Here is a 13184-nt window from a genome sequence, read left to right as displayed (position 1 = left end):
AATTCTAAACCCTACCATTCCAAAAAGTGTTTGTTTGGTTTTTTTTTGTGGACCTTTTTGCTAAAGCAGTGGTTCTCAATCTGTGGGTCAGGACCCCATTTGGAGTCGAACGACCATTTCACAGGGGTTGCCAAACAATGCAGTCTGCCATTTTTTTCCCTTTTCCTTAGCTGTGCTACTCCCTTTTATTCTATTGGCTTTTGAAAGCCAATAGAATAGACTCTCTTGAATAGAGTCTAATTCTATTGGCTTTCAAAAGCCAATAGGAATTGTCCAGGCTGTCTCTGCCCTGCTGAGCCCGCCAAAAGTTCCATTCTGCAAATGGTGCTGCACCAGTTGAGTAGTCCTCGACTTACGACCGGTTGAGTAGTCCTTGACTTACGACTGGTTGGGGGTCGCGGCATTAAAAAGGTTGAGAACCACTGTGCTAAAGTATGTGCCTATCATTCAAATGGGGCTATCATTCAAATAGACAATAGCCTATCTCACCACACAAAAATGGGGTGTCAATGATTGAAGTCCATGACCCAAGTCACCCCAAAGTATGAGATGGCAAAAAAATAATGAAAATGGAATCCTCACATTTTAAGCACGATTTTTAATTGAAATTCTTATGCTTTTTCAGATGGTGAATTTTTCACGCATAGAGGAAGCCGACAGTCCAATTATGCTGGTCTATTTTGTGGAAGATCGAGATGGGGAAAGGCTCAGTGCTGTGAAGGCATCAGATTTGATTAATAGGGTGGATATCCAGAAGGCTGCCATCATCCTGGGTTATCGCATTCAGGGTCCAGTGGCTCAGCGTGAGTCTCCAAACAAATAGAATAATAAGTCATCCTTGCAGCATGTTCAAGAAAACAGTCTATGCATACAGTTTGTGGGGAACTGCTTGTGTATGTGCCTGTGTTTCAACTTCTATGATATGAAGAATTTTAATACCTTTATTTCCCTGGACTCAGTAGAAGTGTAATATTCTCCTCACAGCGCAAAGAAGTGTTACATAACAGCTCCCTACGTGGTTAATTGCTCACTATGGTAACTGTTTAATTAATGCTTTCTGGAGACAGAGCAACCTAAATTTCTTGCAACAACACGTACACACACACACACACATGCATATCTTCAACTTTCATAGCATGTTGAAAATTATACCATCAACATTAAGTATTATGTTATCACGAACTGTATCTTGCCATAATAAATTGGTTATCATGCTTTTGTTCTCTGTATTAAATTATTATCTGATGTTATTTCATTCTGAAGTTGTGACTACAGTAGTACAAATAAGAGAGGAGGCAGAGGCAATACAATGAATGTAAGCTATGTTCAAATTAAAAATGACTTTAAATATTACAGATGCATAGACTGAACCAGATTTCCAAACTTTGAAATCAGTGTTTCTCAACCTCGACAATTTTAAAATATGTGGATATCAACTCCCAGGATTCCCCAGCCAGCATGCTGGCTGAGAAACACTGATTTGCAGTGTTTGGTTAGATAACTCCTTAAAGGAAACACTCCTTATTTATTTGTTCAGGACCTATTTTCTTTTAATGAAAGAAAATAACCGCATATTTCCTGCAGTCTTTGGGGAGAAAGGGAAGACATGGACAAAACCAATAGGATTTTAAGAAGGTCCCTTGCAATCTCTCTGAGCTAGGAAGGTATGGGGTTGCTTCTGCTGGCTTCCCCAGCAAGGATTTTCCTCACTGGAAGAAAGGCATGTGCCAAACAAGCTGTTCTCTGTGTCTGCTACTGTTCCAGCAAGGAAAAACTAATAACATCAGGGGTGGGAGTTAGGAAAGAACATTATTAAGGCTGTTACTTCATTAAGCAGCATTTCCTAACATCATTCCTCCAGCTGGGTGAGTTGGCTTGATTTGCCCCTGAACTGAATCTAGGCTCCCATGCCTACTTTTCTTTGATTATTGTAGGTGGAGATATGATTTCTCCTTCCCTGTAATTTGATCATTACAGTAACTCTGTAATGATTGTTAGATTGATCCTCCACAGTCATAACTAGCTTTCCAGTAGAAATTAATCTTAAAACTCTAAACCAGTTTTCCCTAAATGTTGCCCTTCAGAAACTATAAGCACCATGCTACACAACAAGAACAGCATATAAAGGAAATCTGACTGTAGGTCCTTTAGCAACTTCTCTAGTTTGGCCAATGAGTATTGTTTACACTGGGATTCCAATAAATACGGCTCACTCGGTGGTGTGCATCACATTTTTTATGCATAGATTTATTCCATCTTTCCCAATAAGCCTGCATGAAAACTCATAAAAATGTTTGTACATATGTTGTCACAATATATACATGCTGAGCACTTTTCCTAATATATGCCTTTTTCGGATATAATTTTCCTTAATGGCTCAAAAAATAGGGAAACCCATTTCAGATAACTTAGACTTTACAAGGACCTCAAGACTTTTTGGCCTGCAGCCATTGCAGTTACTTTTACTGTTTCCCAGACACAGAATATTTCCGTTATTAGCATGATGGGACTCGTTTCCCCATAATTCTGTTCTTATATGTAGATATTTACGAAAGCACTGTAGCACTTCAACTTTTCCAGATATGGAAGGGGAGAAGTAGTGTTATGCTTTTAGCACTGAATGCCAGCACATATTGTATCAGCACATACTATATGGATATGAAGTATTTATAGCTAGCTTATTTTTTCTTTAGGGACAATAATAGATTTTCTGCAAGATTACAATTTATCAGCGTATGTTTTTATATAAACTATTGAAGTTGGTATGGTATGTAGCTTTTATAAATCCTCTATTCGTATGACAGTTAAGAAAAATAGCAAATATTTGCAATTTTTATAATTAAGATATTGAAATATTTATCTTATTCAGAATTCTACAGGTTAGTGTCAGTTTTACAATACATTAATATTTATATAACGACCACATTAACTACATTTATGTAATCTGATCATTTGATATTTATGAATTTTATTTTGAACAAATACTTTAATAAGATGAGAGTTTAAACCATTGAGATGGTATTCTGAGGTACAGTTTGCAACTTACAGTCAAATTTAAATCCTACTGTAGAGGCTGCCAATAGTTATAAAAATTTCAGATAGAAATTCTTTCCTCCAATCCTTTTTATCCAATTGAATACATCTTATTTTATCATACATTTTTGTACAATCTTTCAGATGTCTGTGAACCTTATTAGGAATTCTGGGAGTTATAACCCCAATTCATTTGGACAGAATGTGTTTCAGAAAACTGCTCACCTATATATATATATGGCATACTGCCAGAACCAAAGTACAAAATGCTGAGTGCCAGGCATTTTCTTGTATTGTTATGGCAAACTTCTCCAAACTGACCTTGCTAAGAACTGTAAGATTGAAGTGTGGACATCTGCAGGAAAGCCAACTTTGAAGAATATAAAGCCAACTTTGAAGAATATAACATTGTAGGAAGCCACAAATATAAGAAAAGCTTTGTTGGATCTGACCAAGAACCTATCTAGTTCTATATTCTATGGTCCACAGTAGTCTTTCCAGTTGCAATGGGAAGTTCATAAGCATGAATTGAAAGATGCTCTCTTCCACTATTCCATCCCAGCAGTGGGTGGGATATCACTCCCACAATAACAAATATTATATTATAACAGATGTTCAGATATTAAAGAGACAAGCCTAGTTCTTTTGCCCCAATTTGACTGTCATACTATAGATATCCATACGTGCTTCCATCTTCTTATATAATTATTACCAATTTACTGAATGTGAGAATAGATGAAGTGACATTGCAGTGGATAGCCACAAACTCTGGATAGTTTCTGACCTTGCTTTTGGCCTCAGGATATTTAGCGCACTGGCAGTTCTCTCATACATTAGGAGAACATCAGTTGGAAAAGGTAGATAGAGTGATTACATGAGACTAAAGTACTAAATGTTCATGTCCCAAAAATATATTTTAGAAGTTAATGCTTTAACACTATGATTAAACACTGCCAGAATTTGGTACATAAATTCTAACTTTTTCCCAATTTCTTTGATAGCTGTAGATCAAGTCAAAGAATCTCCTCCAGAATCACAGAATAATCTATGGATTATTGTTGGCGTTGTAGTCCCTGTAGTTGTGGTGCTATTGATAATCATAATTTTATACTGGAAGCTTTGTCGCACGGACAAACTTGAGTTTCAACCAGATACCATGAGCAACATACAGCAGCGTCAGAAGGTAAGAATTGGAGAAGTGGAAGTGTTCTAGAATGTCTAGGTGTTTTGTGACATGCTAACAACTATTAAGAGTACTCTTATAATATGGCTGCCATTATCTGTTCATAAATGGAAGGTCATGCTTATTTTGCAGAATGCAAGCTAATGAAGCTAAGCATTTGTGATCCCAGATCTAGAGTTTGCAAGGCTGTGATGTAATAAACAATATCTTCTAAAAATTATCTCAGGATATGGTATCAAGAAAGTTCTTTATGAATAAGGAAACCTGTTGCATCTTAAAAAATATTTGTCCTTAATTAACATTTAATATATATAGAGAGAGACCATTCATACACTTTGAATGGTCTGTGTATTATCTAACAACATAAATTTACAGTAGAAATCTAATATTAATATTTGTAACAAATTAAAGAGAGAGAGAATACCTAACTATATTACCAAATTTTGGCAATTACGGAAAATTGATAGAACCATGTCCTACCTTTTTATTGATTGAGTCTATTTTGAGATGGAAATTGTCCTCATAATATCCCCATTTTTATGTAATATTTTATTATTTCTTCTTTTTCTGTTTTGTATTATGAACTACCTAGAGTCACAAAATTGAGATGGGCAATCATATAAATTCTATAAATATATAAGTAAGCAAAACAATATTGTAAATCCTAAAATAGGTACAATACAGGTAAAGCAAAGTCAATATTTTTCTCCAAAACATGGATGATCTCATTCATTAGTGACATGGCCTCACCCACATTGTATAAGGCCTTGCCCTCTGTTCTCCTCCATCTTCCCCCAAAGGTTAAATATAGATGCAAAGGTTGCTTGGTGCTGATCTAGTTCATATTTTCAGATCAACCTTCATCTTCAACCTTCATCATAAGAGCATTATTATTATCTCTAGTAATGTGGACCCTACAATCTTTCAGAGTTGCCTTCTTTTTATACAGATTATAATTTATAGTGAGAAAGCTAAATCTGAAAACTGTTCCATTTTGGACAATTTGATAGGTCTGGGAATATTACTGTCCTCCTGTTTACAGGAATTGGTTTGTTGTAGAAGTGTTTTTTCTCCATTTCATATTTCATATTTTCACTATGTTTCATTAATCATGAGAAAAATGAGTGAGGTTGAAAGTGATTGTGATTTTGATGGAAAGTTGTTAGAATAACTGGGTAGCTTTACTTCTCATTATTGTAACAAGAGAAGAAGGAAAATCAACAATAGCTTTCACTTTTGATGACTTCTACACTATTGACTTGAGTTGTCTCTGCTTTACTAAAAATAGAAATCAGTCTAAGAATAAGGCTTGCATATTCCTTTACTTATATCGTCTTTCCCCCAAATAAGACCTATCCTAAAAATAAGCCCTAGCTTGATTTTTACATGTGAGCCTACTATAAGCTCTACCCTAAAAATAAGCCCTAATTGAGACTCAGCCCACTCTGTCCTACGGTCTGGTTGTACGAGGTGGGGTGAGACGCATGCATAAAAATCAAGCTAGGGCAGGGATGAGTAGCTGGAGCTGCACCCCACACCCACTTACCTCAGGGCCCCTGCAGCCAGGTGTCCCATGCCCTGACACCTGCCTTGCCTCGTGGCTGTGGCACCAGCAACAGCAGCCCCGTCCAGCAGAATCCTGTGTGGCCACTGACCCAATTCTTCTAGTTGCTGGCGGCTGCTCGTAGCAGAATGCGACATGGCCCATCATGCCAGTGCCACCACTCATGGCAGGAGGCCATGTGGTGTGCACCCTGTGCTGCTGCTCGCAGCAGGAGACCATGTGGCATAGTGCGCTGGTGCTGCCGGTCATGAAGGATGCCACGTGGTGCATTGCACCAGTGCCACCACTTGCGTGTACCATGACACAATGCATCATGTCTCCTGCCACGAGCAGCGACACTGGTGCAAACTCCATATGGCTTCCTGCCGTGAGCTGCCATGAATAGCTGCAGAAGAAGTTGGGCAGCGGCGCAACAGGTATTGGGGCATGGGAGACCTGGCTGCAGTGATCCTAAAGTAAACAGGTAAGATATCCCCCGAAAATAAGACCTAGTGCCTCTTTTGGAGGCAAAACAAATATAAGAACGGGTTTTATTTTCAGGGAAACATGGGTAAGTAGCTATTTTATGTTTATTAAAACTAAATACTATCCAAACTTTGCTTCGAGAAGTGTTCATCGGTAGAATACATTAAGTTCTTTGAAAACACGAGTAGTTTGAATGCATTATGTATTTAATTGCATTTCATGAGCTTATAAAAAGTTATCCCAATTATGGTACCCATCAGTGTAGCATAAATCAATTGCATGAGGATTTTGATCCTCTCAAGGATTGGAAAAATTATTTAGCTGAAGCATGACAAAATTGATGTAGGGACTTTAAACTAAATCTTGTGGGGGTTGGAGATTAAAACCTCTGAAGTAAGACTCTCAGATAAAGTGATTCCTATTAGAGGAAAAAGTGGAATTATAAAGAACTTTACACATGATGTTTTGGTTATTTATACCTTTTAGAGGCTTCCCAAAATTGAACTGCTCCATTGTCCTTTACTAATTTCTAAAAAAAGATGCCTGGCATTCAATTTGTTAATTATTTTTGAAATTATCTATTTGACTGATAATTGGCCAGATACATCTTACTTTTTTATATATCTAAATAGGCACAGTGATTGATAGAATTCAACCCTTGCAAAGCTGAAGAGAATAATCTATGTCAGGGGTATCAAACTACCGCCTTGTGGGCTGGATGCATCATGCAGAAGCCACATCCACCCTGGCTCCAGCAAGGGAAAAAAAGTTGCGATACATTGCGACATGTCACATGACACAGCAAGTTTGACACCCCTGATCTATGTGTATAAATACTAGTATAAACCAGTCTGGATGTGCCTTTAGTCGTTAGCCAGAATCAGCTCTCTCCAGTGCTTTATCTTTTTCAGTTGTTGCATAAATTTGAAAATCTCAGATGTGACATCAACACCTAGTCTGGAATATAGTCTAGATTTGGCTCAAGAGATGTGGAAATGAAAAGGGCATCACTGCAGATTTGGCAGTGGGCACAATCTTCTGGGTTGAAGAATATTCTCCTCCAAAAGAACTTACAAGATTTTGTTATTTTTATGTTAAAGCAACAGGTGTGTTACATACTTTGTGCCTAAGTGTTGCTAAACTCTGCTTTGTAAAAAGAAGTAGAAATAGCCTTGAGTTGCTTTCAGGACACAGTCGGAAGGAATAAGTTAAAAATAGGGTTTAAGGTGGGGAAACTGTATCAGAATTATTTGGAATCCATTTGGAGCAGGGGTATGTGTTGTGACGTATCATGACTTTTTTGCCATTGTCAGCAATGAGGTGGGCGCAGTTTCACTATGATGCATCCAGCCTGCGGGCTGGCAGTTTGACACCCCTGATTTGGAGGGAGGAAAGGCAGCAACATAAAATATGGGAGTGAGTTTCTGAGATGGAAGTAATGTAATGGTTCTTATTGCTTTAGTGATTTCATCACAGACCAATCTCTCTGAGCTTTTTTAGTTGAAGAGTTGCATAAAAGGCATATAAAATGTTAATAATCCATTCTGCTGTGAGTCATCTTGTTTTTCCCCCACTGAGCTTTGACTGGATGTGATCTCCATCGTCATACTGAATAAGAATTTTGTTTACTTGAAAAATGAGAACAATTCAGTAGCAACATCTGTAAATAACCATACTTTTATTTTCTCCATGTTTAGCTTATAAATTGAATTTATTAAATTAAGAGGTCAATATAAATGACTGTTAATCTGGTTGTGCGTGTACACATCCATGCTTACGTAAAATCCTAACTTCAAAGGTTCTTTTTTAATTCATGAACTTTCATTGGAAATTAGTTGTTAGACATACCAAGGCTAACCTATCTACAGTATACCCCCAGATCCCACCTTCTAATTGATGGTTAGAACTGTGACCTTCTTCCTCTAACAATTTTTTATTTTATTTTATTAATAGATTAGTCTCATAATTGGGGCAATAAATTAAGTAATATGAAAAAGACTTTTAAATTGTCATTTAATAATAACAAAGTCATTTGTTTAACTGTTAACAATATTAACAAAATGAAAATAAGCACATATCTAGAGAAATCCTGGAACTAGTATCTGTTGCTTTTATATAAAATAATCATTGATTTGTGAGTATGATCTCAGGCTTTAAGTTGTATACACATCACATAAACTAAAGTTTCATTTTTTTCTAGAACAAAAGGAGGGAGGGGAATCCTCGTGTTTTCCTCTGACTAAACGTATATAGGATTGCACTGCAAATATAATGTCTGAATGTGGCTCAAAGATTCTTATTGCATTTCCTAGCAAAGATACCCTTTCAGGTCACTAAGGAATACATGTAATTATCTTGTTTTTTTCATTCTTTATTTGTTTCCTTGAAGAATAACAACAGGCATCAAAGATAACATTTTAAGGATCAAATTAGGATATAGGATCACCTAGTCAAGACAATGTCAAACACAAGGCCCAGGGGCCGGATGCGGCCCGCGAAGTGGTTTCATGTGGCCCGCAAAGCCATCCTGGAAACAGTGAGGGAACGGCCCCCACTGCCTTGGCCCTGGCCCAGGCCAGCCGGAAGCCAATGTACAATTTTGTGGTGGCCATCTATGCTGAAACGTATTCAGTCTTAGCTCCATAAGCCCTCCCCCACTCATGGCCTGAGAGGAACAGTGAGGTTCCTCCAGTGGCACTTGCCCTGGTCCCACCCCCTTCAGCCAGAGACCCTCAGATCTGTTCCACTCCTGCCCAGGCTCCCACAGGCACCCTTGATGCGAATGATGTACAGCTGGTCACACCCACCCAGTAGGCCACACCCACTCCATCCATGCCCATCCAGGAGGCTGGACCCACCCTGACCACACCCACCTGGCCCCCTGAGGGCAACCGCAATGCTGATGCGGCCCTCAATGAAATAGAGTTTGACACCCCTGACCTAGTGACTCTCCGCTGATCATTTCAGTACCAGTCCTTTGCTTTGGAAGCTTTAATTTTCTAGGGATGTGATTAAAGGACCTAAGAGTTAAAGCATCTCCCCTCCATCTTCAAAGCCCTCTCCCTCTTTTTTTAATATTCCTGCCTGACATCTCTCTGTCATCCACAACATACATACCGGTCTTCTCCAACTCTATATACTAGCATTTTTGCCAGATCATAATTCACTAAGACAATTTTACTGGGTCTCTAGAGCTGCTCAGAGATTAGCTGCCATAGCTGAAATATTACTGTTCCTGTGATCAAAGTACAAAGGCTCACTCATTAAGCAACCTGCTCTGGCGGTGTGCTTATCGGTGTATGTATCAAAATAAAATAAAGTGGCATTTTCTATGTGGACTTGTATATATAGTGTGTAAATAAAACATAAACATTTATATACATACAAACAATAAGTCACGCCTTTGTAGGTATATTATTATTGTCCATATAATAATTATATATATATAATCCATTCCAAATTACTATGTGTTATCAAGAAATTATGAAGCTACTTTTCCCCTGGGGGTTCTGTGATCATGTGTGGCAAGGATTATCTAAAAGCAAAATTGCATCCTAGTCCAGCTACTGTATTATATTTTAAATGGAGGTGGTCAAATGCGTTTGAAGGCTTTTGATAACCATCTGAATTATTATTCTAACTTCCTTTGGGGATAAACAATTTTCTGAAAACTAAGCGGAGGCCGGGTTAGTCAATGGAAAGTAGAAAAGCATACTCATTGCCACCTTGAGACCCCCTTCCAAATGTTGCCTGTGAATTACACTTCTAATGTGAGAGAAGAGTAATATTAGTAAATAAGTGGAAAATAATCATAATAGTAGAAGGGGTGTGATGGCTCAGTGGTTAAAGATGTTGAGTTGTCAGCTGGAAAGCTGACAGCCCAGATTTTAGGCCTGAGTGCCACACAATATATGAGCTTCCATTACTTTTTGCCCAAGCTCCTGCAAATCTAGCAGTTCAAAAGCATGCAAATGCGAGTACTGTACATAAATAGGTATCACTTCAGTGGGAAGGTAACAGCATTCCGTGCGCCTTTGGTGTATAGCCATGCTGGCCATATGACCATAGAAGTGTCTTTGGACAACACTGGCTAAGAAATGGAGATGAGCACTGCCCTCTAGAGTCAGACACAACTGGACAGGGGAAACCTTTACCTTTAATCGTAATACTGCTATTTCATTAAACGTTGCTTCAATACAATTTTGGTTCGGACTCTGCCTTTTTTGGCTACTCCGAGTTCAATTATGGCTGTCAGCCTGAGCAAGATTGTGCAAAGATTTAAGAAAGAATCATTTAAGGTCACTCGTAAAGAGAAATTATATAGTAAAAATTGTGAAATCACGAATACCTGAAATTATATTTATGCATTTATTTGGAGCCTGTTAAGAGGCTTCTTATGTGCTAATGATTGGCTCTCCCCACACCTGAAGACCTAATTCTATGTCCAGTCTTGACTCTCATGTTCTTTAATACATCTCTTTCAGAAGGCCCATTTCTCTGCATGTATTTTATTACTTTCAGGTGCATGCATTTCTTTCATCAGACAAGATGATTCTGAATTGTTAATCCTCTATCAGACTCTGTAGCCTCAGATACAGGATTAGGAAAAGAAAGACATGCCATTGCTGAAGCCTACTACAAAAGGCAGCTCAGTAATCTTCAGTTACTGAGATACAGTATCGTAATCCCATTGAATTGCAGTTTCTGTTTGAGCCATTTCAGCACTTTGAGTTACAATTTAATCTTAATGGCTTGGGGCTGGGATATTTATACATAATACTTCCTTTACCTATCTAAATGTATCTGTCATATGTCTAAGTTTACCTGTAGACTTTAGTAATGCTGTTTAGGGGATCATATCCTATTGCTTTAGAACTATATCCATGAACAGCTGCTCTGGAGTCAATTGACTGTATGCAAAAGGATTCTTTATTATACATAGTAAGATCAAAGTGTTTATGGATTGAGATGACTGATTTTGGCAAAGCTTGAAGGGCCACAGTTTGTTACAATTTGAGGAGTCAACTGTCTATCTTCCTTTGAATGCAGCCAGTAAAAATAAGCATGGGGAGATATCCCTTCATTCTAGCCAATAACATGCTCAGCATGAATCAAAAAGGCAAAATGGAAACAAGGGAGATAAGTGAATTGTTTTGCTTTACTGGCCTTCCCTGACTTACTGCCAGGTAGATATTTTGGACTACAGCTCTCATCAGTCTCAAATATTTTGGTCACTCATGGCAGGTCTGAAGTCCATTTTGCTGGGAGAGTTTAACATATTGTGTTTTCATTGTTTATTATTAATAGTAATAACAGTACATGCATGTATTATCTAGTATTACATTTACATCCTGCCAATTCTCTGAGAGCGTAAGGCAATATACATGGGTCTCCCTACAACAACCCCTATCAGAGAGAATGATGTGAAGGAGAGTGGTGCAAAGTCACCCAGTGCCTTGTGGTAAAGGAGTTGCTTAAATGGGACTCCCTGGTTCAAGTTCAGTGTTTTAACTACAACACACTGGCTATTTTTATAGATTTTCAAATATGGTAGGCTGACTAACTGGAAACCCAGAAACCACCACTGTCAACATATGTATGTATGTATGTATGTATGTATGTATGTATGTATGTATGTATGTATATTTCATAGGATTGTATTATTGTCTATGCTATTGTCCTAAAATCATAATATTTTGTAATATACCAGCAAGTAGAAAAGCTTTTTATCTCCATCTACTGGTTTAAACTTGTCAGTAGAATTCTCTGAAACTTGACCAGTTTTAATAACCTTCTTCAAGGTGGCACCTTCCAGATACGGTGGAACTACTAGTATGACCAAATAAAAGAGGAGGTGAAGCTGCACTATATATAAGAAATAACTACATCTCTACCAAAATAGAGCACAACAAATGATGAAAACTGTCTTGAATGCATTTGGGTCAATATAAAAGGGGGGGAAATGACATTGTCATAGGTATAAACTACAGGCCACTCAACCAAACAGAGGAAATAGATGAACTTTTTGCTAGTCAGTTAGCTAAGGTATGTAGGAAGCACATCACAATAGTAATGAAAGACTTTAATTACCCTGACATCAACTGGGAGACAAACTCTGCATCAAGATCAAACAGGTTCCTGACAAACCTAGCAGACAACTTTGTCTCCCAAAAAGTAGAGAAAGGAACTAGAGGATCAGCCATACTGGACAGAGATGAAATAATAGAAGGTGTTGAAGCTACAGGAATCTTGGGTGGGAATGATCACACAATATTGGAATTCAACATTATGCAAGCACAAGCAATAGAACAAAGCCAAACTAGAGTCTTGGACTTTAAGAGAGCTAATTTCAATCAACTTTGAGAGCCTTGGGAAGGATTCCATGAATGAGAATCCTCAAGGGGAAAACAACCCAGGAAGTTTGGGAAACTTCGAAAAGTGAGATTATCAAAGCCCAGTCTAAAACAATACCAATGAAGAAGAAAAATAACAGTTATCAAAAGAAACCAGCATGGCTGCATAAAGAACTCTCTGATAAATTGATAGACAAAAAGGACAAGTATAAAAAGTGGAAAGAGGGGCACATAACTAAGGCAGAATATCAGCAAGTAGCCCAAGCCTGCTAAGATGACGTGAAGAAAGTGAGGCTCAAAATAAATTAAGGCTTGTGACAACGGAAAAAAATAACAAAAAAGCTTCCTTCAACATGTAAAAAACAAGGAAAAAGTCAAGGAAACGATTGCTCCATTAATGGGAGAAAGTGGCAAGAAGGTGACAAGCAACAGGAGAAAGCAGAACTGCTGAATTTATTTTTTTGCATCCGTCTTTACACAAAAGGACAAAACACTCCAACCTATCAAAAACAGTACCATAAAAAACAGATTAGGAATTCAAGTTAAGATAGGCAAGAAAATGGTAAGTGAGCACCTGTCCGTCCTA

The 13184-nt window shown here is 37.9% G+C and overlaps 1 protein-coding gene across 5 annotated transcripts in view; it reads left to right on the top strand.

Moving 5' to 3' along the window:
• KIAA1549 (KIAA1549 ortholog) overlaps nt 1-13184 on the top strand; it is a 126732-nt gene that overhangs the window by 87749 nt on the left and 25799 nt on the right. For all 5 annotated transcript variants that reach the window (XR_005559009.1, XM_039362350.1, XM_039362340.1 and 2 more), the window contains exons 9-10: nt 626-803; nt 4035-4216. Coding sequence is in view for 4 of the 5 variants with exons in the window: in XM_039362350.1 (XP_039218284.1) it covers nt 626-803; nt 4035-4216 (360 nt within the window). In the remaining variant the exon portion in view is untranslated. The remainder of the gene's footprint in view (nt 1-625; nt 804-4034; nt 4217-13184) is intronic.

This window comes from Crotalus tigris, unplaced genomic scaffold (genome assembly GCF_016545835.1).
Source record: "Crotalus tigris isolate CLP2741 ecotype Arizona unplaced genomic scaffold, ASM1654583v1 scf7180000017588.1960692, whole genome shotgun sequence".
In the NCBI taxonomy this organism is placed as follows: domain Eukaryota; kingdom Metazoa; phylum Chordata; class Lepidosauria; order Squamata; family Viperidae; genus Crotalus; species Crotalus tigris.
Note: the sequence above shows the minus strand (reverse complement) of the source record. Positions and strands in the feature narration are given on the sequence as shown.